Source organism: Pelophylax lessonae, assembly GCF_965119305.1.
Source record: "Pelophylax lessonae genome assembly, chromosome: 11".
Taxonomy (NCBI): Eukaryota; Metazoa; Chordata; class Amphibia; order Anura; family Ranidae; genus Pelophylax; species Pelophylax lessonae.
In genome coordinates this window covers 44,330,675-44,356,662 of record NC_138778.1, presented here as the reverse complement: position 1 = coordinate 44,356,662, position 25,988 = coordinate 44,330,675, and the positions used below count along the sequence as shown (strand labels likewise).

The 25,988-nt window shown below is 44.5% G+C and overlaps 1 protein-coding gene across 1 annotated transcript in view; it reads right to left on the bottom strand.

The window, feature by feature from the left end:
- Positions 1 to 7,784: 7,784 nt before the first annotated feature.
- The window catches only part of RAB5IF (RAB5 interacting factor), a 33,014-nt gene continuing 14,810 nt past the window's right edge, over positions 7,785 to 25,988 (bottom strand). The window contains exons 3-4 of the mRNA XM_082271690.1: positions 25,238 to 25,367; positions 7,785 to 8,552 (exon numbers count right to left, since the gene is read on the bottom strand). Coding sequence (XP_082127816.1) covers positions 8,511 to 8,552; positions 25,238 to 25,367 — 172 coding nt within the window. The 3' untranslated portion in view covers positions 7,785 to 8,510. The remainder of the gene's footprint in view (positions 8,553 to 25,237; positions 25,368 to 25,988) is intronic.

The window sequence follows — 25,988 nt, the reverse complement described above, 5'->3', positions numbered from 1 at the left end:
AGTGCATCCACTAGCGCTTTTTTATGTGCGGCTAGAAGAGTCATCCTCACTTTCAGAGCACGCAAGGTGGGTGGACGCAGACCCCGAAGGGTAACTAGATCTGAGGAGACAGAGGAGGCAGGCGAAGGCGGGGGGTGCTTTTTGGTAGCCCATTTGCCCAGGACCAAATTGACTTTGGACATCAAGGACTTAAGGACCACCGTCAGTGCAGCCAGTTGTGGGGCCCTGGAGGGCCGGACAGCATCTGAGAGGGGATCAGGTGGTGAAACATGTTTCAGTGACTTCATGAAAGGAGAGGGGAACCTGCACCACAAAGTGTAAAAAACACTGCAAGGGACACCGCGTTGTCTGCACCACAAGGCCCAACACAGCAGTACCACTGTATAGCAGCAAGAGGGAGAGGAAACCCCACCAGGCATTTACCATGACCGGTCAGCACACAGTAAGCTTATCTGCACGGCAATCAGTATAGGGCATATCTGTACATCAGCACTAAAGGCCGAGGACTTCCCACCACCGAATCACCGCCCATCTGAGCTCCAAAAACATGGCCGCTGCTATTTTTCAATGGGAAACCATAGGAAAATGGCCGCTGAGGCTACACAAACATGGCCGCCGATCTGTAGCGAACCAGGCTACAAGAAAATGGCATCCTCACGCTGCTCCCAGGGTTTCCAGGGCCTGAAAAAACTATCCCAACAGGGAGGGGGGCCCTGATAGGCACCCCCACCAGGCCCATCCCGCTCAAGAAGCGATCATTCGGTCGCCGGCAGCGCACCCCCCCTCCCCCATCGCCAGTACAGCACCCATTTCACCTAAAAAGGTATGTCCACTCAGGGGGTGGGGGGGTGAGCAGACGGAGGGCACAGGCTGCAATAGACCGCCAAGCTGGGTAGAGGGAAGACGCGAACTGGGAAGGAGTGGAGCCCGGGGGTCCGACCATCCCAGGGAGGGGCCCACGTCCACCCCAAAACCCTCCAGGGGTAGAGGGGGGACAGCTACTTACCACACCAGGAACAGGGGGGCATTGCTAAGGACAGGACACAACTCTATCGTAATGTGGGTGCTTTTGGCCAGGAGGAATCGCTGTGACTCAGGCCGAAACCATTTCGTATGCGCCCTCGCAGGTCAGTCCCCGTCCAGTGGGGCTATGTTGTGGCTGACCTGGCCCTTGATAGTACTCAAGGCCAGTTTCTGCTCAACCCCCCATTGAAGGAAGGTCAAGATCTGAGCCACCAAAAGGAGCGAGGATGAACCCCAAGAGACTCACACCACGCCATGTACGTCTTCCACGTACGATAGTAGCTCTTCCTAGAAGTAGATTTCCTAACATTTAACAGCGTTGGAATCATTGACAAACCTCTTTCCTTCAGCACCTGGCATTCAATAGCCAAGCCGTCAAAGCCAGCGTAAAGCAGGATGGAAGATTGGTCCTTGAGACAGCAGATCCTTCCTGAGAGCAAGCTTCCAAGGAATGTCGGCGATCAGCCGCACCAGATCGGCGTACCAAGTCCAGCGAGGCCAGTCCAGGGCCACCAAGATGACCTGGAATCCCTTCTCGTTCGATCCTGCAACAAAGTCTTGGCAGAAGCTTGAGAGGAGGGAAAGTGTAAATCAGAAGATACTGACCCTACGGGGCCACCAGCGCGTCTGTGGCATCAGCCAGAGGATCCCGTGACCATGCCACAAACCTCTGCACCTTTCTGTTGAGCTGAGATGCCAACAGATCCACCTCGGGGACCAAAGATGGAAAAATCTCCAAAAGGCATCAAATTACAGTTTAGACATTCTTATAATATGTCAACAAACGTTAGATTTTATTTCCATCATTTACACTTTCAAAATAACAGAAAACAAAAATATAGCGTCTGCAAAAGTTTGGGCACCCTGCAGAGTTAATATCTTGTACTGCCCCCTTTGGCAAGTATCACAGCTTGTAAACGCTTTTTGTAGCCAGCCAAGAGTCTTTAAATTCTTGTTTGCGGTATCTTTGCCCATTCTTCCTTACAAAAGTCTTCCAGTTCTTTGAGATTTATGGGCTGTCTGTCACGCACTGCTCTTTTAAGGTCTATCCATAGATTTTCAATTATGTTGAGGTCAGGAGATTGTGAAGGCCATGGCAAAACCTTCAGTTTACGCCTCTTGATGTAATCCCCCGTGGATTTTGAGGTGTGTTTAGGATCATTATCCATTTGTAGAAGCCATCCTCTCTTTAACTTCAGCTTTTTCACAGATGGCATCAAGTTACAATCCAAAATTTGCTGAAATTTTATTGAATCCATTTTTCCTTCTACTCGTGAGATGTTCCCTGTGCCACTGGCTGCAATACAACCCCAAAGCATGATTGATCCACCCCCATGCTTAACAGTTGGACAGAGGTTCTTTTCATTAAATTCTGTGCCCCTTCTTCTCCAAACGTATCTTTGCTCATTCCGGCCAAAAAGTTAAATTTTAACCTCATCGGTCCACAGAACTTGTTTCCAAAATGCATCAGGCTTGTCTATATGTTCATTTGCAAAGTTCAAACGCTGATTTTTGTGGTGAGGACGTAGAAGAGGTTTTCTTCTGATGACTCTTCCATAAAGACCATATTTGTACAAGTATCTCTTTATAGTGTACCACAACTCCAGTGTCTGCCAGATCTTTCTGGAGGGATCGTGCAGTCAAACGTGGGTTTTGAATTGTTATTCTCACAATCCTGCGAGCTGTTCTGTCTGATATTTGTCTTGGTCTTCCAGATCTTGCTTTAACTTCCACTGTTCCTGATGACTGCCGTTTCTTAATTACATTCCGAACAGAGGGTATTGATATCTGAAAACGCTTTGCTATCTTCTTATAGCCTTCTCCAGCTTTGTGAGCGTCAACTATTTTCAGTTTCAGTTTTCTAGACAACTGCTTAGAAGATCCCATGGTGCTGATTGTTGGGGCAAGGTCAGATGAGTCTGGGCATTTAAAACCTTTGAGATTGACATCACCTGGTCTTCCCAGACGATGATTGAGAACAATCCATGACACTGGCAGGTCTCAGCCTTGCAAAGGGGGCAGTACACGATATTAACTCTGCAGGGTGCCCAAACTTTTGCAGATGCCATTTTTTTTGTTTTTTGTTATTTTGAAAGTGTAAATGATGGAAATAAAATCTAACTTTTTTTAACATATTATAATAATGTCTAATCTGTAATTTGATGCCTTTTGGAGATTTTTCCATCTTCCCTTGGCTTCTTTATGTACATTAATACAAATTTTTACCTGGGGTGCCCTAACTTTCGATCCCCACTGTATATTGACCTCCCTAATAAATTTCTGTACGTCTATAAACGTCTGTAATTTGTCCAGCTTTTTGGGGGGAGCATATTTCAAACCTTTGCCAAGTACCAATTTCTCCTCTTTAGTGAGTTAGATCCCACTCAGATTAAAAATACCTGAATTATTTATATTTTCCCTCGTCTGTTTCCTCCTCCTCTGGTATCTCTCCTCCCTCTTTTCTTTTGAAGTTGCAAAGGGGACTGAAAAAAAATGGGGGTGATAATCTCCCCTGTTAGAACCTAAAAGGTACTTGATTAGGAGTATAATTATCTCTAACCGTATGTAAGGGATGTTGAGTGATGATTCTCTCATCCTCGTATGGATCCCAGTCATTACCACTTAATTCCTTATATCTATTAGGATAAGCAAATTGTTTAAAAGTACCTGGCGGGTTACTCCCAATATTGCCTTGGGAGTAGTTAGTGAAATTACTCGGTCCATTTCTATAATCCCTTCTATCAATTCGAGGGCCATGATAAAAACTTTTGCGCCCATAGGTTGATTAGGGTGGTAATCATAAGAGGCTTCCTGACGTGTATTGTTACCATTCTGACCAGGGACCTCCTCTAGATGGGCAACGTTAGGTGCACTATTACCAGTGGTATTGCCTGTGTCCAGTTGGACAGTTTATTTTATTTGCCACTTGAAGACCAACTGAGAGGTATAATCCTGTATATCTCTATTATATTTTCTTTTTTTCTTATTTTTTTTTTTTGTTCAATGTCCTCTTTCTCTAATAGTTTTTAGGGGTTCAAGACCGATTTTTTATATTCCTCTAGATCTTTGAAGGGAAGCAATTGTTCCTTAATAGTTCCTATCTCAGTATCTAATCTTGAAAGTTTAGACCTCTTCCTAATTAAAAATTGCAAAAATGTAAGACATGTATAGTTAAAACAGGTATACCAATAATCCCAGCCTTGTAAGTAATATACTGCTCCAAGAAGGCTATGTCCCAATTAGTGTGAATTTCAGACACAATTACATTTTTAAGTCTCATAAACAACCCCCCCAGGTCATCTTGGGCTGAGGCTTTGCCATCAAATACACCCTCTAAGTTAATAGTGTGTGTACACCTATAATCAAAAAAACCCATTGCTGAATTAAATTGTGCAGCAAATGAAATGTATCAAACCAATAGACCAAATAAAATAGAGATATCTGCGCTCAAAAAATTGAATAAGAAAGCAGCCACTTATAAAAACCTCTTCTTACTCTTAGTTTACATTTCTTACTTTTTATTATTCATTGTATAGATTTTGTATCTATTTATTTATTCTTTGTAAACTGCAAGCTGTCGGTCCACTATTGGTATTATATCTAGTATTTATCCACTATATGGCGTGGTTTCCTTGTATTCACTATTTGGTTGAGGTGAGGGTGAGTAGATGAGCTGCATTCATATGCGCCGCTCTCTAATTAGTTACAATTGGATTCCGGCAGCACTTGCCACTTTATATTCATTTGCATGCGTGGTGATGATCATCTGGCCTGTCCCTAAAAGACGTCATTGGTGACAAAACACATTGGGAGTGGCCTGGAGGTGACGTAATCACGTATGCACAGCCTCGAACACTGAGCGGTGTTTCGTCTTGGCCGACAGCTTGGGGTAATTGCACTATTGTTTTAAATAAACATTTCTTGCACTATGGGATTTTGTTTATCGATTTTTGAGTATATGGATTCCCACACCTGCAGTTTGCCTTTCCATCCATGGCATCCATCTGCCCGTTCTGAGCGTATCTGACCATTATAATTTATTGTCTTGGAATTCGGTAAGAGGCGCATGTTGGTGGTGGCTAATGATGGTGATTTTCACTCTTGATCTTCAATCATTTCACATCGTTATTATTGAATTTCACCAACTCATTGGACTTTATATGGATTTGCACTTTTTATAGATTTATTTTGCAGTGTTTTGCACATTATTTTTAGTCAATAATTAGCACATTGTGAGCGTGTTAGTGCTGCTTTGTTTTGTTTCACCCAACTATTTGATTAGTATTACAGTTTTGATATTTGCTTTTTCCATTTTTCAGTGTTTGCACATTAGTTATCAATGAGCGCGTTAGCGCTGCTTTATTTTGTTTTACCTAATTACGTGACTGGTATCACAGTTTTATAAGTGGCTGCTTTCTTATTCTAATTATTTGAGCGTGGCTATCTCTATTTTATTTAAACTCAAAGTAATGTAGACCATTTCAGCAAGGAAACTCACTGGATGCAGGGATAAGAAACAGAGATCATTACCTCTGCACAGGGCCCTGTGTTTATTGCCCCCAGGCATGAATCATTGGCCAGGACCCGTTGACAGACTCCCACTGTGTACAATCACTGCGGATGTCGGGGAGAGCACACATGCCCTAAACCCGTACTACACAGCGACGTACCAGCAGGTCACATTGCCTGTGCGGGCCCACATTTCTGCAGTACAATGCGGGTTGGCTGTCTGCAAGTGGATATACATACATACACACATCCATGAGAAAACAAGCCTGAGTGCAAAGCATGAAGTATATATAATCCAAAAGATAACGCACGGGGCTTAAAAGGTATACACTTGTTGATAAGGTTTATGTCGATGAGGCACAAACTTGTCTTCCTCAGGACTGTGCTAAGGAGGAGGAGTTTTTGCCTCATTGATTTAAACCTCGTAACTTTGCGTTCACCTTTCTAGCCCCCCGAGTGTCTCCTTAACTTTTGGATTATATATAATTATTTAGGTAGTTATTGCATAACAATGATGATAAATTTGGCTTGGGTTTCTAAGCTTTCAATGATATCTGGTTGCAACAAAAATGAAGCACAATACATTTTGAAAAATAGTAGTGGATAAAAAGGTAAAGTTAAATGGCTGAGCTAGAAGAGGAAGCCTTGTATTTATTCATAAAATAAAAGTCTAGCTCTTAATGGCTGAGCAGCGCTCAGCTCAACTTGATTTTGTTCAGGAAAAGGAAGTCTCTATCCCACTGCTGGAACTCGGAGAACTGTTGCAGGTATAAACTGCAGGTAGCACCTACTTGCTGCAGGCTCTACCGAACTGCTCATACGACCATACATTGGGCCATTCAGGTAGGCAAAGTTTAGGAACTTCCCAATAGTTGCAAAGCTTGACCAGCCTTTCTTGCCACCAATGGAAACTAGTGGTGGAAAAGGGGCAGGGCATCAGGAAGCTTCATCAGTTTTCAAAAGCCTAACTCCAGTCTATAGATTATATTTTAAAAAGGACGGGGAGAGGATCTTTTTTTCGGGAGGGTTCTGTCTTCTTTTTCTGTCTGTGACCCCCACACCTCAGTTCTTGTCAAGGTCTCACCCAAACCAGTATGGGGGTGGTGGGCACTGTAGGGAGATTTCTCATTAGTCCTTGTCTTGACGAGAAGGAAAAATGTACCCAATGGGGACGCAGATGGCAATAAAAAAAAAAAAAATATGACAGAAGCTCTAACCATTCTCTGTTCTAACCATTTGGCTGTAGCCAGGCTTTAAAATACATTTTCTTGATCTGCAAAAGGTAACCAATTACTAAAATGTCTTTTACTGCAAGCAAACCGCAACATTCCCTTTACACATATGCAGGCAATGTTTTAGCGGCTGCGGTGACAGCAGTTTATACCAGTGTTTCTCAACCTTTTTACCTTCGAGGAACCCCTGGCAAAAAGTTGAGATCTCGTGGAACCCCTAAAATAATGTTCAGATCTACAGTTCACAGAGCATTGGTGTGATCTGAGAGCTGTTGAAAATAATTATTTTCAGAAATAGCATTAAAGACCAATAAAAATGTACCTATTTATTATGAAACATGGGCTTTTTTTTTTGCAGAGATGCTCCATTTTGGTTCCAACTTAAGATCCAGCGTGTGGGGAGGCATCAGAGCAGGGTATAAGGGCTCAGGAGGGCACACTACATGAGGGGGAAGTAGAGTCCATTGCATGAGGGCAGGGTGCATTGCATGGGACAGACTGTTGGGCACATTGTGGGGCGCATTACAGTACTAGCTTTCTTTTTCTTCTACTGACTTGAGGCAGCTAGTCTCAGTCCTCTAGTGGCGCTCTGTTCCCCACCGGCCCCTCTTCCCATCTTGCCCATCCCAGATGATGTCACATACAAGCATTCGATGGACAGGAGGGGCCAGTACGCTACAGGCAATAGCATGCCAGACGCTTACCTGTCTATCTCTGCATGTGTCCATGCGATTTACCCGTTAGCTGCCTGCGACTGACAGGTAGATCGCTGGGAACCCCCTGGTACCTCTCGCAGAACCCCAGTTGAGAAATACTGGTTTTTACAAAAGGGGCGTCGATGCCTAGCAGAGGCAGATTGCTGCATTTTGCTTTTTCAATGTACAGCAATTGTCATGGGCTAAGTAGAGACACGATAGAGTCAAAACCTACCAATCATTTACTACTAAACTAAAGAATCCATGCCTTGTGACTTTGCCATATGCCTGGACCTATACAAATAACAAGAAAATGAAACCAGAGTTCAACAAATCAGATCTTTAATTGTAAAACGCATTCATTCCAGGTTAAATTAAGTCTTGTTTCAATACTGTGTAGGTTTACCGGAGAGCAAAACCTCATCCATATTTTTCCAATCCTTCCACCGTTACTGGAATAGCAGTACTGTGGATGCAAAGGGGCAGTATTATATGAAAATGTCATGTCATAAAACCGTACAAAAAAAAAATCTTGGGCAGGCTTATTCAGTTATACGGAAGTTAGACAATCTTTCAGCTGCACATGGTTCATACAAAAAATGAGCAGATGCTTTTAGAACTGAAAGCCTGGTCAACCCATAATTAAAATATTCAGAGTTCTGATCTAGATGCTGGAGCATGTACACTTATGGAGTCCATTCCACATCCCAGGCTGCCGTCGTAGGAAAACCATGGACACGCTTATGATGTCACAGTAGAAAATGTCATCTTTTCCTTTGAGATGAATAAAAACGGCGTGTGCCAGCTCTAGCCAGAGGATGCAGGAAAACTACTTCACGTACATTTGGCGATGGTCCACACCTGCAAACTGATCCGCAAAGGTCTAGGGTACAATTCACTGGTATTCAAAAAAAAAATCTTTGCCCATTTCCCTTCGCTGTCAATGTTCTCTGTAGGTTTTTATTGTTTTGTATTAAAAAATATGATGAATCTTTTTTTTCCCATTGATGAAATAAGAGAATTTGGCAAAAGGGATGTTAGAAAATTATTGTCAATCAAAATGAATAGCTGTGTAAAAAATTACCCAGACAACCTATAAGAGAAGGAAAAAAAAATAAGTTAACAATCCAGTCACTATAAAACAATATTATACAGAAAATAAATTGCAATTGGAAATGAAGCTGCTGACACACCACCAACTGACAAAAGTTGCTCAAAGACACAACATAAAAAGTACACGCAGTGCTATATAGAAGATATTAACAAAACAGAAGTGATACAACAACAATAAGATGGCAAACAGTGATAACGTGGAGAAATTAAACTGAACAAGTCCCAAACTTAAATCAAGAGATCACCCAAAAGTAGGGCTGGGCGATTTTGCCTAAAAAAAAAAATCTTCGATTTTTAAAGAAAAATTTGAGTTTCGATTTGATTTTCGATTTTTTTTCTAATGCACTTAAAAAATGACTGCAGAGTCTGGAGGGAGGACTGAGGAGAAGGAGAAGCGCTGTATATGTGTGTCCGACTCTGACGGACCACCGCCGCGCCTGGATGTGACGTCAGCTGCGGGCGGTGCGTCTGTACAGGGGCTGCGCTGTGATAGGTACAGTCCAGAGAACGAGTCCACAGTAACCGGCCACCTTTTTTAGTTTGACTTTGAAGAGCGGGCAGGACATGCTGGAATCTGTAGTTCCACAACAGCTGGTGGGGCATGCTGGGATCTGTAGTAGAGGAGCTGGTGGGGCATGCTGGGAACGGTAGTAGAGGAGCTGGTGGGGCATGCTGGGAACGGTAGTAGAGGAGCTGGTGGGGCATGCTGGGATCTGCAGTTCCACAGCAGTTGGAGTCTGAAATACAAGAGCAACTAAAGAGCTAGCAGGGCATGCTGGGACCAGTAGTTCAACAGCACTAGATAGGAGTGCTGGGATCTGTAGTTCGGCAGCCACAGGTTGTCAATGATAAAGGTATGTAGTGGTGCGATCACTTACCGCTCGGGCCGACTCTCCGAAGTCGATCTTCAGGTTGCCCATGGCTTTGATGATGGCCATGATGGACTGAATGGTGTTATACCATGGCGCGGTACTATCACAGCCCCTGGCCTGTATAGACGCACCGCCCCCTTCCTCTCCCGGCAGCCAGGCCGGGGAGTTCTCTGTGTACCTATCACAGCGCGCCGCAGCCCCTGTACAGACGCACCGCCCGCAGCGGACGTCACATCCAGGCGCGGCGGTCCGTTACTGGGGAGAGTTCGGTTCCTGTGCGGCGGACTAGTAGCTGGCTGAGCCCAGGTGTGCGTGTAGTTACGCGGGGGCAGGCGGAAAAAAACAATTGTATAAAAACTCGAGTTTTAAAAAAAAAAATAGTTTCAAACTAAAAAATCGATAAATCGATTAAATCGATTTATCGCCAAGCCCTACCCAAAAGTAAGTCTGTGTTGAGCAAAAGATGATCCGTAAGTAGTGACCTCATTAAGTGTTCCACAAACATATTTAAATGGTATGCACTTACCAGAATGAGGACAGTCAAATGTGCTTGTGTCATCAACCCCAAAACTATGGCAGTTATGACGAAACGCGTCGGTTGGTGCCTGTGATGTCATTGTGTACTTCAATCCAGGAATCCGCATTCCCCCGGACTGAGTGTTTGTACAGCGCTATTACTACTTCCCACCCTTAAGACGTCATATGACATCCTGGATTTTGAGTGGATAGCTCTAAATGATACCTGCAGCTGCAGGCATCAGATATCTTTTTTTTTTTTCTTCTTGCAGCAGGCATTTCCTAGCAATGTAAAAGCCCTCATAGCGGCTCTTTAACCACTTAATTGCTTTTACAGGCGGCGGGAGAGGACACCCCCTCCCTCCGGTGATGTGGCCATTTTCAATGGCCACATCATTTGTTCACAGCAATATTTTAAATGAGAGAACTACAAGTACAGTCATACATTGCGGCTGATTGCTTGTAGTCCTCAATGGATTGCGAGGGTGCTGAGGAGCGCTCTCGTAAAATCATTTGAAACCCAGCAGCTTGTAAACAGCCAGCCTGTATCGGAGGTACGAGCTGAAAGCTGCAGGGATTGTCTGCGAAACGTGACATTGCACCCCTGAGCCACTGATCACGGGTGCAATGCTTTTTAGACTCTGGAGGGAAAAATAAATGCACATTTTCCTACAAAAATATGTACATTTATTATTTCTTCCCCAATAGGTGAACTTAGCCTTTAAGGCTTAGTTTACATCTGTGTAGCTCTCTAAAATGGCTATGGTACAGGTGTGGCTGACAGGCGTTCAGGAGGCGATACCAACACATCTGAATGCCTGTTTTTTTTTTTTACAGTTTTTTTGACTGGGTTTTTCAACAGGTTATAACAAGCCACAACTGTGAACATAGCATTTGGCTCACAGTTGCACCCCCATTCAGCTGAGTGGGTCGGGTCCATGAAATTGGCCACCAAACATGACAGGGTAATGGGGTAATGTTTTTTGACACATTGCAAAGAATGGGGGGGGGGGGGGCAGCTTGACTGCTTATTTTTTTATCACCACCAAACTGCAAATGTAAAAAATATTTTTTAACTTCATGCCTTACAGAAGAGATAGATACACAGATAGATGTATAAGCATTTGCAGCAGAGTGGCTAAACTGACACGTAAGTAATGATTACCAGTGTGAACAAAGTCTGTAGCATAGCACCATCTTGTGGTCACAACAATTATTTTTCCTAATATACAGTATTCCACCATAGACAATTGAAGCCAGTTTTTGTTAAAGCGGAGTTCCACCCAAAAGTGGAAATTTCGCCCATCTGGTTCCTTCCCCCCTCCCTGCCAGTGTCATTAGTATAGTGACAGTGCATGGTTTTTAGAACTGATCAGTTTCTAGTGTCAAAAATGTAAGTTAGTGTTCGATTTATCTGCTGCAATGTCGCAGTCCCACTAAAAATCGCCGCCATTACTAGCAAGAAAAAAATAAAAATCCATAAAAAATATCCCATAGTTTGTAGACAGTATTAACTTTTGTGCAAACCAATCAATATACGCTTATTGGGATTTTTTTCCCAAAAATAATGTAGCAGAATACATATTGGTTTAAATTGATAAAGAAATTACATTTTTTATTGGGTATGTTTTATAGCAAGTTCATTGACAGAAACAGCTCCTGATCTTCTTAACCATTGAGTTATACTGCCCCCTACAAGAGTAGAACACTGGGCAGAAAAAGTCTGGCGACGCCTATGGCCAGTCCCAGGGGGTATATTCCCCCTCTCTGTTATATGTACTCAGTTTTGATACAAGCAGTGTCAGAAGAATTACAACTCCACAGAGGGGTGGGTACTATGTCCGTCAATGGACATCAGAGAAATGGATTTTACGGAAAGTCAAAAATCCCATTTTCTCTTTCGTTCATTGACGGACACAGCTCCTGATCTTCTTAATCATTGGGACTTCCCAAAGCATTGCTAAACATGAGGGGTGGGAACAGGGAAAAAAATTCCCAAGGCTAAACTATAGCCAACCAGGTAAATAGGAGCTCAAAGAATAACTGGGGCCCACCTGAAAAAAATAATACACCCTCAAAGAGGACCAGGTCCTCTAAACACCAGCCTGCAAAACCTTGCGGCCAAAGGAAGCATCTGCAGATGCCAACACACCCACTTTATAAAATTTTGTGAAAGTGTGCACCGACGACCAAGTGGAGGAATCTGACCCTTGATGGAATAGGCCTGAATCACCATCAGTATGATTCATCTGCAAATGGTCACAGAGGAAGCGGACAACCCTTTCTGAGGTCCATCCGTAAGCACAAATAGGGAGTCTGATTTCCTAAAAAAAACTCTGTAGCTGCCATGTACACCCTAACTGCCCGGACCACATCCAAGCAATTTCCTTCAAATGTTTTGGCCTGGGACACAGGGAAGGCAACACAATGTCTTCATTCAAATGAAAATCGGAGACAACCTGAGGAAGGAACGACGGACAGGAGTGAAGAACCACCTTATCACTGTGAACCTCCAAGTAAGGTGAACGACAGGGTAACACTGACAATTACGATACCCTGCGCGCAGAGGTGAAAGCCACCAAAAAAGGCCACCTTCTGAGACAGAGTAAGCAGGGGAATCTCCCAAATATTCTCAAAAAAGGAGGCTTCTGGAGGACCGAGAGCATCAAAATTAAAAAGGTCCCAAGGCGGCAAAAGAGACCACACTGGAGGGGTCAAGTGCCTAACTCCCTGAAGACAAGTACGCACCGGAGGAGTATGTGGCCAAGGGCCATGGAAAGACGACCACTAAGGCCGACACCTGACCCTTGATAGTACTCAAGGCCAGGTTCTGCTCAACCGGCCATTGAAGGAAAGGTTAAGATCCAAGCCACCAAAAAAGAGCGAGGCTGAACCCGAAAAGACTCACACCACGCAATGTACGGTATGGTAGATGGATGGTAGATCTTCCTAGAAGTACATTTCCTAGCTTTTAACAGCATTGGAATCACGACTCATACAAACCTCTATCAGAACCTGGTGTTCAACAGCCAAGCCTTCAAAGCCAGAATGGAAAATTGGTCCTTGGGACAGCAGATCCTACCTGAGAGGAAGCTCCCAAGGAACGTTGGCGACCAGTCGCACTAAATCGGCGTACCAAGCCTGAAGCCACTAAGATGACCAGAATCCCTTCTGCCTCAATCCTTAGCAGAAGCTTGAGAGGAGGGAAGGCGTAACTCAGATGATACTGACCCCACGAGGCCACCAGCGCATCCGTGGCGTCCGCCAGAGAATCCAGTGACCGAGCCACAAACCTCTGCACCTTTCTGTTGAGGCGGGACCCTAACAGATCCATTTCCAGGATACCCCACCGGAGACACAACTAATACAACACCTCCAGATGAAGGGACCACTCCCCTTGCTCCAACGCCTGCCGACTGAGGTAATCTGAGGTAATTCGCCTGCCAGATTTCCACCCCGGGAAGGTGTACAGGGGAGAGGGCTGGAACCACCTTAGAATGCCGGCTACCTCCAGAGCCGCGAGGACACTTCTTGTGCCCCCCTGGTGATTGACATAAGCCACAGCCGTGGCGTTGTCCAACTGAATGCGCACTGGACATCCCTGAAGACGAGCTGTCCAATGTTCCAGGCACAGTCTGATCGCTCGGAGTACCAAGACATTGATCAGTAGTCTGGACTCTTCCAGTGTCCAGACCCCCTGAGCAGAAATTTTGCTGAGGATGCCTCCGCAGCCAGACAGGCTGGCATAATACAAGGGGAGGAAGATTTGCCCAGCTAAAGAACGAAGCCACAATATCAGTAACTCTTTTGTTTCCCAGCTGAGCTGGATCGGATTGTCCAGAGACTGCGGAGTCTTGTTCCATTTGGCCAGAATCTCCCTTGCAGGGATCTCATATGGAACTGTGCAGACGGAACAGTCCGGAGGGATTGCCATCTGCTGGACAGCAGGAGACAAATTACAGCCTGCAATTTCTGGAGTTTGTGCAGAGGAGCAGCACTCTGGCTAAGGCCGAGTCCATAGCCAGACCCAGATAGTCCAGCTTTGTGGACGGAACCAGAGCAGACTTCTGAAAATTCAGAATCCAGTCAAACAACCTGAAGCTCGTATGGTGATATCCAGGTTTTCCACCAGAGCAGTAGGAGACTGCACTCACAGAAGGAGGTCGTCCAAGTAGCCCAGTACCGTGATCCCCCATTGGCGTATTAATGCTAGCACCGGGGCCAACACTTTCTTGAAAACCTTTAATGATGTCATCCAGAGTAGCAGCAAACCGGCGATCTCCTTAAAAAGGGAAGATAAGTCAAGGCCTTTTTAGAAGTCTGGTCCGCAGACAAGACAAGCCAAAAGGACCACTGCCGAAACAGAGAGCTGAGCCACTAGGGGAGCTGCATCCAAAGAGACAGCACAGATAAACTGCAGCCCCTGGACCAGCTGGTCCACCAGCTCAGCAAAGGCAGGGGGGAGCTAATCCCCCTCCAGGTCACGGCACAAAAGCCTAGCCCATTCGGTCAGAGTATGCAACACCAGGGCAATGGTGAATATCGGCCTCAGTGCCGAACATATTGCGGGCCACAGCCTCCACCTTCCTGTCAGCCAAGGACTCTTCAACCGGAATCATGGTTGCCTTGTTCAATCTGGAAACCAGAGGGTCCACAACCGGTGGAACAGTCCACTTCTTAAGAAGGGACTCCTCATAGGGGTATCGCCTAGCAAAAATCACTTAGGGACCCCAGGAAGAAGCTTTGGTCGTCCCCAATATTTAGTGACAATTCTGTCCAAATAGGAGGGGAAAGGAAACACCTTTTCAGGTCTGGATTGCTTGTAAATGCCAAAAGGGAACCTGCACCTCTGCCACAGCTTTAGGTGCGTCCTCTATCTTTAAGGTCTCACGCACAGCTACAATCAGTGCGTCCACCAGCGCCTTTTTGTGCGCGGTTGCAGAAGTGGAGGAATCCTCCTCACTTTGAGGATTTACGCCGCGTGGTCACAGGGTGATCCATGTCCGTGGCAGCTGAATCAGATTCGGGATCTAGGGAGACAGATGAGGCAGGGGAAGGAAGGTGGGGGGGGGGCGCTTTTTGCCAGCCCGTCACCCAAAAGCCACCTCTACCCGGGACACAAAGGACTCCAGGACCGCCGTCTGTGCATTGATGAATGGATAGGACCCGGAGGGCCCCACATCCTCAGAGGGGATCTAGTGAGGAGATGAGCTTCAAAGACTCCATGAGTCAATAGGGGCACCCCACAAAAAAGTTTAAAACACTGCTAAGGGACAACCCCCACTGCTCTGGCAGCCCATCCGGTTGCCAGCCACAGAGCACCAATCGATCCTCAGTAGAGAGGGAGAGGACCCCACCAGACTCACCACGCTGCAGAAACCAGGTACCGCAGCTACCAGGAGAATCTGCACTGCACGGACGATCAGGAAACAAAAAGACCCAGGTGTCAGCACCAGGGGATGAGGAGGGGTGACCATCCTCAAAATCGCCGCCCAGAGGGCTCCACTGTCATGGCCGCCGCTATTTTGAATGGCAAACCACCGAAAAATGCCTGCTGGACTACACAAACATGTAATACTACACAAACACCAGCGTTCCTGGCTTCTCTTCTTTGAGTGCCCCTATAAAGAAGCGGCTTAATATAGGCTTGTTCCCGAGCTGACCTGTCTGCGCCTATAGACACAAGACAGCATGGCTTGGCCCTGCTCTCTCGTCACAGAATTTGATTGATAGCTGCAGGAACCAAATGACTCCCGCTGCTATCACTTTGCCATGTGAGGAGGGAGAGCCGCTGCTCTTGGGCACTGCAACAGATCGAGACCAAGCTCAGGTAAGTATAAGGGATGCTGGGGAGCTGCAAAGAAGGTTTTTTACATTAATGCAGAGAATGCATTAAAGGTAAGAAACCTTAAAGGAGAAGTTCACCTTTTCTAACATGTTACACCCATATTTAAACGTTAGTTGCACAGGCCCCTGCTCCCCATTCTGACAGCTAGCGTGGGGATCTTCGCACATGCTCTCTCTCCCCCCGTCCAGTTACAGTGTTCTGTGAATGGGAAAACTACAAGGTCCGACTGCCTTTGTGGCTGTGTATCTTGCTTTAAAAAGGATCAGGATATTTTTTTCCCCTTTTTTTAGGGTTACAACCCCCTAATGAACTACCACTGCGCTGTTGAGCGCCGTGGTGGTTCATTAAAGTGGGTGTAACCCTAAAATAAACAAAAAAGATCATGATCCTTTAAAGCAAGATACACACCATAGTGCTTGTGCTGTGTCATTAATCCCTCTCTATGTACTAAAAAACCTGGTTGATCCTGCCTGTTCCTGCGTCCCCCCTATGTATACTGACCACAGAAATCATGGCTGCTGATCCCGGATACTGTGGTCAGTTTACGTGACTCCTGCAGTCTCTCCTCTCTCCCTGTCAGCTCGGGAGTCTGTATGTGATCCACCTCCTTCCCGCCCCCCTCCTGCCGCTATAGCTGTAAAATTACTGAGAAATCCTGTAATCCCCTTTCTTACAGGAAGACAATGTTCAGCATCTGTGTTTTTTAAAAATTATCCCGCAAAATACCTTACTTACAGTGCCGCTGGGCACTCAGGTGACCTCCTGCTGCTCTCCTCCCCTCCACCCAGCTGACATAAGCGGGGAATCTCAGCCTCTCCTGCTGTAGTGCTCAGATCAGGGAAGGAGAGGGACGGCAGGTCACGTGAGCGCCCAGCGACGCTGTAAAATAAGGTATTTTGAAGGATTCATTTTTAAAAAACACATATACTGCACAATTGTATCTTCCTGTAAAAGAAGGGGGATACAGGATTTCTCAACAGTGACTTTACAACTGCTTTAAGTCTTCCCATCACAGTACCAGCCTGGCAGTATCGGAGGTACGGCAGACAGATACACAGAGTCTGCAGGATGGTGGCATTACACCCACGATCTGCTGATCATAGGGGCAATGCTTTACAGGTCCACTACAAAAAAATTTAAATAAATGCATATTTTTTTTACATGCATAAAAAAGCAAAAAACGTGCATTTATTTTTTTTTTTTTTTTGTAAAGGTGAACTTATCCTTTAAGGCTTTAAAACCACTTTAACAGGCAATGGGGGATGATCTAGGAAAGTTTATCTGGAATGCTATTACATTCAATAAAGTTGCTGGTTAAAGTTCAACCGCACCCCTATGTCATAATCACAGGTTGGCTGGCGGTTGCTCTAACATTAAAGTACAACTAAAGGCATAGAAAAAAAAAAAAAAAAGTTACGTTTTGGATAGGGTGCAGAGGGATTAGAATGCTTGTGTTTATATTGCCATCTGTGTCCCTGTTATGGAGAATAATCCTCTCTATTTGTTCTGGTGAGCTGGGGGTCCCCAAGGAATTCCCTTAATTTGAAGGGATTTCCTCTCACTTCCTGTTTTGCTATGGGACAGGAAGTGAAGGGAAATCTCTGCAATGAGAAAGATGGCGAAACAAAAATCTGACCTGTGTTATAACCCTCCTTTATTCTATCCAACATGGAAACAAAAAAAAAAAAAAAGTTTTGCTTATAGTTCTGCATTACCATAGGCCCGCTTTGGGAAAGTATCTCAATTTGCACTAAAGTACCCTTTTGTAGTCATATTCAAATGGACTTTAAAGAGTACTTCGAAGTCATATTTGAGAAAACACCAAAATATGTTTGGTATGGGCTCCCATTCACACAGCATACGTAAAATGCTATTTTTTTTTTTTTTTTTTAAAGGCCTTACCTTTTAGAGGTTTCTTAGGAAATGGTCATGGATGATTACAAGCACAAGTTCTGTGTGATCTCTCCCAAAAGAAAGGCTTACGGACAGGGTGAGCTCCCTCTCAATAGCATACAATGGAGAAGCCCAGCTTTTAAATATTTAGACCTTTCTTAGGACATCAGTATTCAATCCTAGTTTAGATTCATGTTATGAAATCTGCCAGCTCAGGACACGGTTAAAAGCGAAATATGGTCAAAGATCTTTTTTTGGCAATATTTCTCTTGTGGGTCACAGGAATACATTTACTTTTGCTCTCCTGTGCTGAGAGCAGGCTACTGCTTCTGCCCCCCAAAGCTCCAAGGTGCTGGAGGAGCAAAGCTGAGAGCGGTGACTAACAATCCCTGCTCTCCTTTCCCAGCTGACAAAAGAATTGAGCGATCAGTGGTCATGTGATCGCTCAGTTCTCAAAGTTACAGCCAACATGAGACAGCTGTAGCATCACACCAATGCGACAGCATGGCAGTACACTTCTCCATTAATAATGGCAAACAGCTCGCCAGACCCCTCAAACAAAAAGTATTTTTAGAGCTGGAGTTTCTAGAAAAGAGCATAAAATAGGTAAGGTTCAATTTTTTTAACTATTTGTTTAAAGTTATGCTATGTGAATGCGAACATGTAACAATTATGAAGTAGGCGTTCTCCCAGTTTGGCTGCAAAAGTGGAAATACACTTTAAGACAACAGGCTCAGTTTGCAAAGCTCTGAAACCTCCTATACGTTACAGTCATAAACACCATCTTAGGCTAAGTTCACATCTTGGTGTTGCTATTTACAGGCGTTTTTTAGGCGTTTTTATGGGCGTTTTTAGGTTGACTAGTGACCAATGGAAAAAAAATAAAAAATGTCTGTAATCTGCCCAAAAAGAAGCTCGTGTACTTTTTTGAGCGTTGGGCGTTTTGTTTAAAACGTCAAAACAGTCAAATGTGAACAGGGGCCATTGAAATGAATAGGATTTGTCTTGTTGGGCGTTTTTTGAGCTGATCCTAGAGCAGAAAAACTCCCCAAAAACGCCTAGATGTGAACTTAGCTCTAGCCTCTAGAGTTGCAGTTACCATGATGGTGCATGTGACAAGCTATGACACCAGCCAATTGAGGTGGGTGTCATACAGGTCCACTTTAAAACAAGGATAAGCCTCTCTAATTGAGCAATGCAAGTATAATTTTCAAATCTCTATGGATCTAGCTGAAAACTGTCATTTCTTGTCCATCCAGGTAGATTATGCCTTTTTTTTCCCATGACAAATTGGGCTTTCATTTAGTGGTAAATGGTAAAGGCTATCTCCCGATTTTTCTTTTTTTTTTTATTATTAAAGAACAGGCCCAAAATAGAAAAAAAAAAATAATATTTTTTTTAAATTGAACTGTATATTTCTTGCTATTACCATAACCTACTACCAAAGAACAACCCAAAATATATTCTCCTGCTCCTGATGATCGCAGCAATACCACATATGTTTATATTAATAGTTTGTACCCATAGTACAGCCCAGAATCAATAGTGTGCATTTTGCTTTTTTTTTTTTTATTTTTTTTTTTTTTAAATCCTACCTAAAACACGACACCGATACTAACTAAAACTGAAACCAATTTAAAAAAAAAAAAAAAAAAAAAATCCTAGCCAAAAAATACTGACCCTGACCCAAATACTAACCCTAGCACTGACGTAGATCAAACCTTGATTTAGATATTTTATTTTTATTTTGTTTTTTCTTCTTTAGGGCCCTTTCACAAGGCCGATCCGATCAGATCCGCCTGTCAGTTTTTTAGGCGGATCTGATCGGATGCCCCATTCAGCCCTATGGGGCAGCGGATGTCAGCGGAGACACCTCCGCTGACACCCGCTGCCATCCGCATCCGATCCTGTCCGTGAAATCTGGACAGATGGAAACCCTATTTTTCCATCCGTTCAGTAATCGGATCGGATCTGATGAGAGCGGACAGGCGGTCCGCTCTCATCCGATCCCCCATAGAGGGCAGCGGGGGCTGAGACACCTTCCTCTCCGCTCTGCAAGCGGAGACGGAGCTGTCATCCGCCGGCTCAGCGGGGATCGCGGATCGATCCCTGCTGAGCAACACGGATCCGCCTACGGAGGCGGACCGTGTGAAAGAGCCCATACACACTTTTTTTTTTTCCCATCTGTCTCTGCAAGGACAGAGAGCGATACAATGTCTCTCTCAGATCCATTCCAATTGACAGAAACCACGGGGGGGGGAGGCTTCATAGTGCCTGATCACTGTAATAGCCAATCATAGGCTATCACAGCAATCAGGTGACCCGGAACCAGCAGTTTCAAAACCTGATCGTTCGAACGGGGCTCTCGGCGAGACCCCGGTCTTTGTTTTGGGAGCGCGCGCTGGGTGAGACCCCAGTCTTTGCGCTCACCCCCAGCCTGCCTTCAGTAAGTTGTTGTACTTACCCCCACTCAATGGGTGATTAGCTATCACTGCCCACACAGCTGATGTAGTGATCTGGGATTTGAAAGCCCTGCTCTTCGTCCCAGTCTTTCCTTAGGGCTTCTAGAAAGGATCAGATCTATTCTGATTGATCAAAATGGTCAGGTGCCAGCAAATGACAAATCAGAATCACTCTGATCCATCCTAGAAGCAATAAAGAAAGGAGGGGAAAGAAGAGCAGGGCCTTCAAATCCACAAACTGTTGTACCTACTGCATGGGCAGTGACAGCTATTCACCCATGAAGGTATGTGCACAATACTGGGCCCCTTGACGTCTGTGGTGACGAAACACATTAGACTGTGCTTAGCTGCGATGTAATCACGTCTGCCCCAGGAATGGCAGAGTTAAGCTGTTCATTGTCTTATATGCGTTATATATTGTTTTAATAAACCGATTGTCAAATTATACTACAGTATGCAGTTCATCTACTTTTTACACCTAGAGATTACCCCCTGGCTTAACTTGTATGGAGTCTGGATGAGCTGTGATGTTGGCTGTATTACCCCTGGATAACCTTGGTGCAATTGAGCTTTTTAAGACCTCCTATCATCTGGGGTCCTAACCTCGGGTAAACTGTGATTGTGAGCAATTGGTGGTGCTACACAAAGTCTGTGATACTGATGGCACATACAGATTTGAGGAGATACCTACTAGATGTTATTTTCTTTATTGCAGTTTTATGATATTCTTCACTTGCACTTTGGTCTTGTATGCACTTCAATACTCATTTTTAGATTTTCGATGTTTAGGTGTATTGGTACTTTTACTCACTTTGTTTTAAAGGGGCAGCGCAACACACTTGTTCATAGCTCTGATGCCTTGGCAGGCTGGCTTACCTCCAGAAGATTTACCCCCTTCATGACCAGGCCATTTTATGCGATAGAGCACCGTGTTAATTTAATTGACAATTGCGCAGTCGTGCGACGATGTAGCCAAATTAAATGTATGTCCTGTTTTTCCCTACAAAATAGAGCTTTCTTTTGGTGGTATTTGATCACCTTTGGGTTTGTTGTTTTTATGTGTGCTATAAACAAAAACAATACCAACAAAACACAATATTTTTTTACTTAGTGCCGGTTCCCATTTGTGCGATGTGGGAACGCTGCGAATATGCAGTGTGATCCCGCATCGCATCCGCACCTCTGGCAGTTCACACTGCCATATGCGATACGCAGGGGGTGTCAATTAAAAATTAACGACACCCCCAGTTGCAGTGGCATATCGCAGTGCGATCTGGAAGTTCGCACAGAATCGGATCGCACTAGTGTGAACCACTTTGCGATCCGATTCTGCTGCGAATAAAAAAAGCCTCATGTGCAAGTTTAGTGCGGATGCCTTGCGAATTCAGCCATACAAAGTGTATGGCTGAAATTCGCACCGCACATGAGATCGCATGTAATTTAGGAGCAGTGCGCTCCGAATTACATGCGATCTCCGCAATCACACAAATGTTAACCCGGGCTTACTGCTATAAAAACACATCGAAAAAATAAAATCTAATTTCTTCATAAAATTTAAGCCAACATGTATTCTGCTACATATTTTTGGTAAAAAAAAAACACCCAAAAAGCATATATTGATTGATTTGCCCAAAGTTATAGCATCTACAAACTATGGAATATATACTGGAATTTATTATTTTATAGTAGTAACGGCGAGGATCAGCGACTTATAGTGGGACTGCGATATTGTGGCAGACAATCTGACACTAAGGGGTTTAATTTACTAAAGCTAGAGGGCAAAATTAGAGAAACCAATCAGCTTCCAGGTTTTATTGCTAAAGCTCAAGTAAACAAGCTGAGGTTAGAAGCAGATTGGTTTCTCTGCAGCATTGAAACTAATTTTGCCATTTCTAGCTTTTTTTTTTTTTTTTATAAAAAAAAGGGAGTGCTTTGAGACAATAGAGATGCCATATACAGTCATACACAGTGACATGTTACAATGCCCGACATATTCAGCAAATGAAACACATAGAAGAGTACAGTTGAATGAGAACACAATGACATCAAAGAAAGGGATGTATTCCAGAGATAAGTCTATAATCCTTCCACTTTATAAAACTCTGGTCCGACCACATCTGGAGTATTCTGTCCAGTTCTGGTCGCCAGTCCTCAGGAGGGATGTGTTGGAGCTGGAGAGAGTCCAGAGAAGGGCAACTAAACTGATTAGGGGATTGGAGGACCTTGATTATGAAGAGCGTCTGCAATCGCTTGATTTATTCTCCCTGGAGAAGAGACGTCTGAGGGGGGACATGATAGCAATTTATAAATATCTCAATGGGGATCTCAGCTTAGAAAAAAAGCTGTTCAGTCGAAGGGATTGCATGAGGACTCGAGGGCATACAATGCGATTAGAGGAGAAGCGTTTTAACCTCAGGCAACGTGGGGGGTTCTTTACTGTTAGGGCTACAAGATTGTGGAATTCTCTACCACAAGAGGTGGTTTCTGTGGGAAGTATGGTGGCTTTCAAAAGACTTAGACGTACATCTCAAGGATCAGAACATTCAGGGCTATGTGAGATGATTACAGCCGCACACACCTACACAGGTTGAACTGGATGGGCTATTGTCTTTATTCAACCTCAACTACTATGTAACTATGTAAATCACCAAGGGTATAGACAGTATAGATATTGCAATAATAAAACATTTTGTTTCATATTCGACAACAAGGTTAAGGTGTACCAAAGAAGGAGAGAAGGAGGGGGAAGAGGGGTAGACAAGGGGAAGCATGGGAAAGGGGGGGGGGCGCTGGAGAACAGATGGGATTGCCAGGTCCTTCCATCTGACACACACATCTACTGATTATATCAATTGATCTTTCAGTCAGAGCTCCAGAGAGACCATACCTTATCGTATTTACAGGAGCAACCCCTATTTCTATATGTGATTTTGTACATGGGCAACGTCGCATCCATCATATTTTCCCAGTAGGATAGTCCCGGATGGGGTCGGTGAAGACCACTTGAATAGGATTTCTTTTTTAGCGTAGTACAATAAATAGGAAATCAGTAACTTGGAATGGTGGGAGCACTGGCTATCTTCCTGAATGTCTAATAATGCCAGTTCTTGGCAGGCAGAAAGGGAGAGCTGCAGGCATGTACTAATCCCAGCAAAAACACTAGACCAATAGGACGCCATTATCGGGCAATCCCAGAACATATAAAGATATGAACCCGGGAGTATCCAACATCAGGGCCAACTAGGGTCATGATCTGGGTAGATTCGGTGCAGTCTCATAGGAGTATAATAAACCATATGCAGGAAATTCACGTGAATTAGTTTGTCCCTAGAAGAGATGACAAGCCTGGGACTTTGCTCCAGACACTCCTCCCAGTCTTCCCTATCCAGGGATGGGAGATCCAGTTTCCATAGATGGTCAATCTTAGAGGAGTTGACCCCCAAGAGTGCTCCATATAAGAACAACAGGGGCTTTACAAGGTCACAAGAAAACAACAAGAGAAGGGCGCACCGACCTTGTGCATTACCACTTAAAAGTTTATTAAAATAAAAGAAGGGTAGCGTACAATATACTCACAAACGTAGCATATGAACAAGCATATAGGAAATGGGCACCGCTCGCTTCCAGGACACTTCTCTACTGCTGGATAGCGTGATGGCGTCCTCAAAACCTGATGTGGCTTACGCGTTTCGAGGGAGGGGCGATATTGGCTCTGAGGAAGATACTTGAGCGCAGGAGAGATATTGTTGTTTTTTGAAAGCTTTACAAGGTCACCTGGGGCCAGCAGCTCCTCTATAGGATCAGCCTGTAGGAGAGGCAACTAGGAAAACTGACCCCTCGCAGCATGTTGTAATTGGAAATAGCGAAACTATAACCAAGGCAAGCGAAACTTGCTAGAGAGCTGAGATGACATAAGGGTCTCTGGGGACATAATGTCCTTTAAGGTCTTTATTCCATACCGTGCCCAGACCTGAGGGTCTGGAACAGTGCAGAAATGCGATAGAAGCTGGTTACCCCATAGGGGGCTGTGCTGGCGACCATTGGTTGGGGTGCTGAAAAGGACATTGAGTGGCCATCCAAACTTGCCATGTAGCACGTGTTTGACCTGGTACCACCTCATAGACCTTTGGTCCTCTAAATACCAGGTTGCATAAGTCAAATAAGGATCCCAGGAAGGCCGCCTCCAGGCATGTCGCCACATTAAATTTAGATCCTAGAAACCGCCAATGGATCAACACTAAAACTGCCACCCAGAAATATATTTGAAAATTAGGAAGGGCTAATCCTCCTAGATTAGTGGGGAGCCAGAGCATGGTTTTTGTCAACCAGGGAGTCGCACCATTCCAAATGAATGAACCCACACACCTATCAATGTCCGAAAAAACTAATTTGGGATCCAAACACTCTCTAGCTTTAGTAAAAACACCATACTGACACTTAATATTTTGTGGGAACCAGTGACACTAAAACAGTGATCAGTGCTAAAAATATGCACGGTCACTGTACTAATGACACTGGCTGGGAAAGGGGTTAAACGTGTGCTTAACCAGTGTCATTGGGTACCAAATGTGCTGTTTTTACCAAGGTCTCAGATCGACTTAATTCCCTGCATTGCAGGTAAAGAAAATCCATCTCATCCCTGCTGAAAAAACAGAGCTCTGCCTTGTTTACACAAGCAAAGCTCTGTTCTGCGCCTCTCTTCACCGATCAGCGAGTGCCAGCTGACATCCATAGGCCGGTACCCGCTGATCGGCTTCTGCTGTGTTTAATCACAGCACAGCCACGGTGCCGGCAGCGCATGCCCCCTATCTGGAAGTGCCAGATCATGTACTATATACATGATCCGGCGCAGGAGAGCCGCTTTGCTGCTGTATAATTAAGATATGCAGTCAGCAAGCGGTTAAAAAACAAAAAAAGTGAAAATATCTTTTAGAATATAGTTCAAGTATGTTTTTGTAAATTATATACTCTTGTGGATTTTTTTTTACCTTGCAGATTTTCACTTTAGCAAGAAATATAGCATAACCAGAGGTCTGAAGGCTCATTGGCAAATACAGAAAACAATGACACATACCAAAAATAGAGCAAACGACGTCATAAATCCCTCCTTTGTTAGCTCCCAGGTCCCTCCATACTCTTCTTCGTCAACATGTTGGAAGCTGCTAAAATATAGGTACAGTAGTCCCGCGTTTATTAGGCAGAAACTGCATGAAAAAAAGGAAAATTGATTAAACCCAAGAAACTGTACACTTTCTTAATTCACAAATTTCTTTTATATCAAAGAGGACCTTTCCTAGTGATGCATATCCTTAAAGCCCATCTGCAGGCAATAAAATTACATTTCCTATGCAGAGGGGCTGTGCCTGCATTGCACGGGTCAACTGTTCTTTTGGTCAAGGGGCTGAGCAGAAAATGTATACTCGCCCAATCCTTTGGAAAATGGTTCTCCCCATGGTCCAGCAGTGGACAGATCCTGGTCTATGCAGCCTGCTCTGGGTGCGCTGTCAGGAACAGTCCACTATTCAAGACTACTGGAGCATGGGGGTGCCGGATCTGTTTTGTGCTGAGAGGATCAGGTAACTATATCTCTGCTTTCCTTTCCCCTAGACAAAACCGAGCTGTTACCCATGCAATGGAGTTTGGCTTTAAACTCCATTCACATTTGGTATTTTGGGATCTCTGGCAGATTCGCTGCGATTCTGCCCATAATTTCAAATTGCACTGCAATCACAAAACGCATGTTTGGGTGCCATTCATTGTCAATTACATTTTTTTATTTTCAATAAATCACGTGGCAATCGCTGCAAACCACAACACAGGGCATG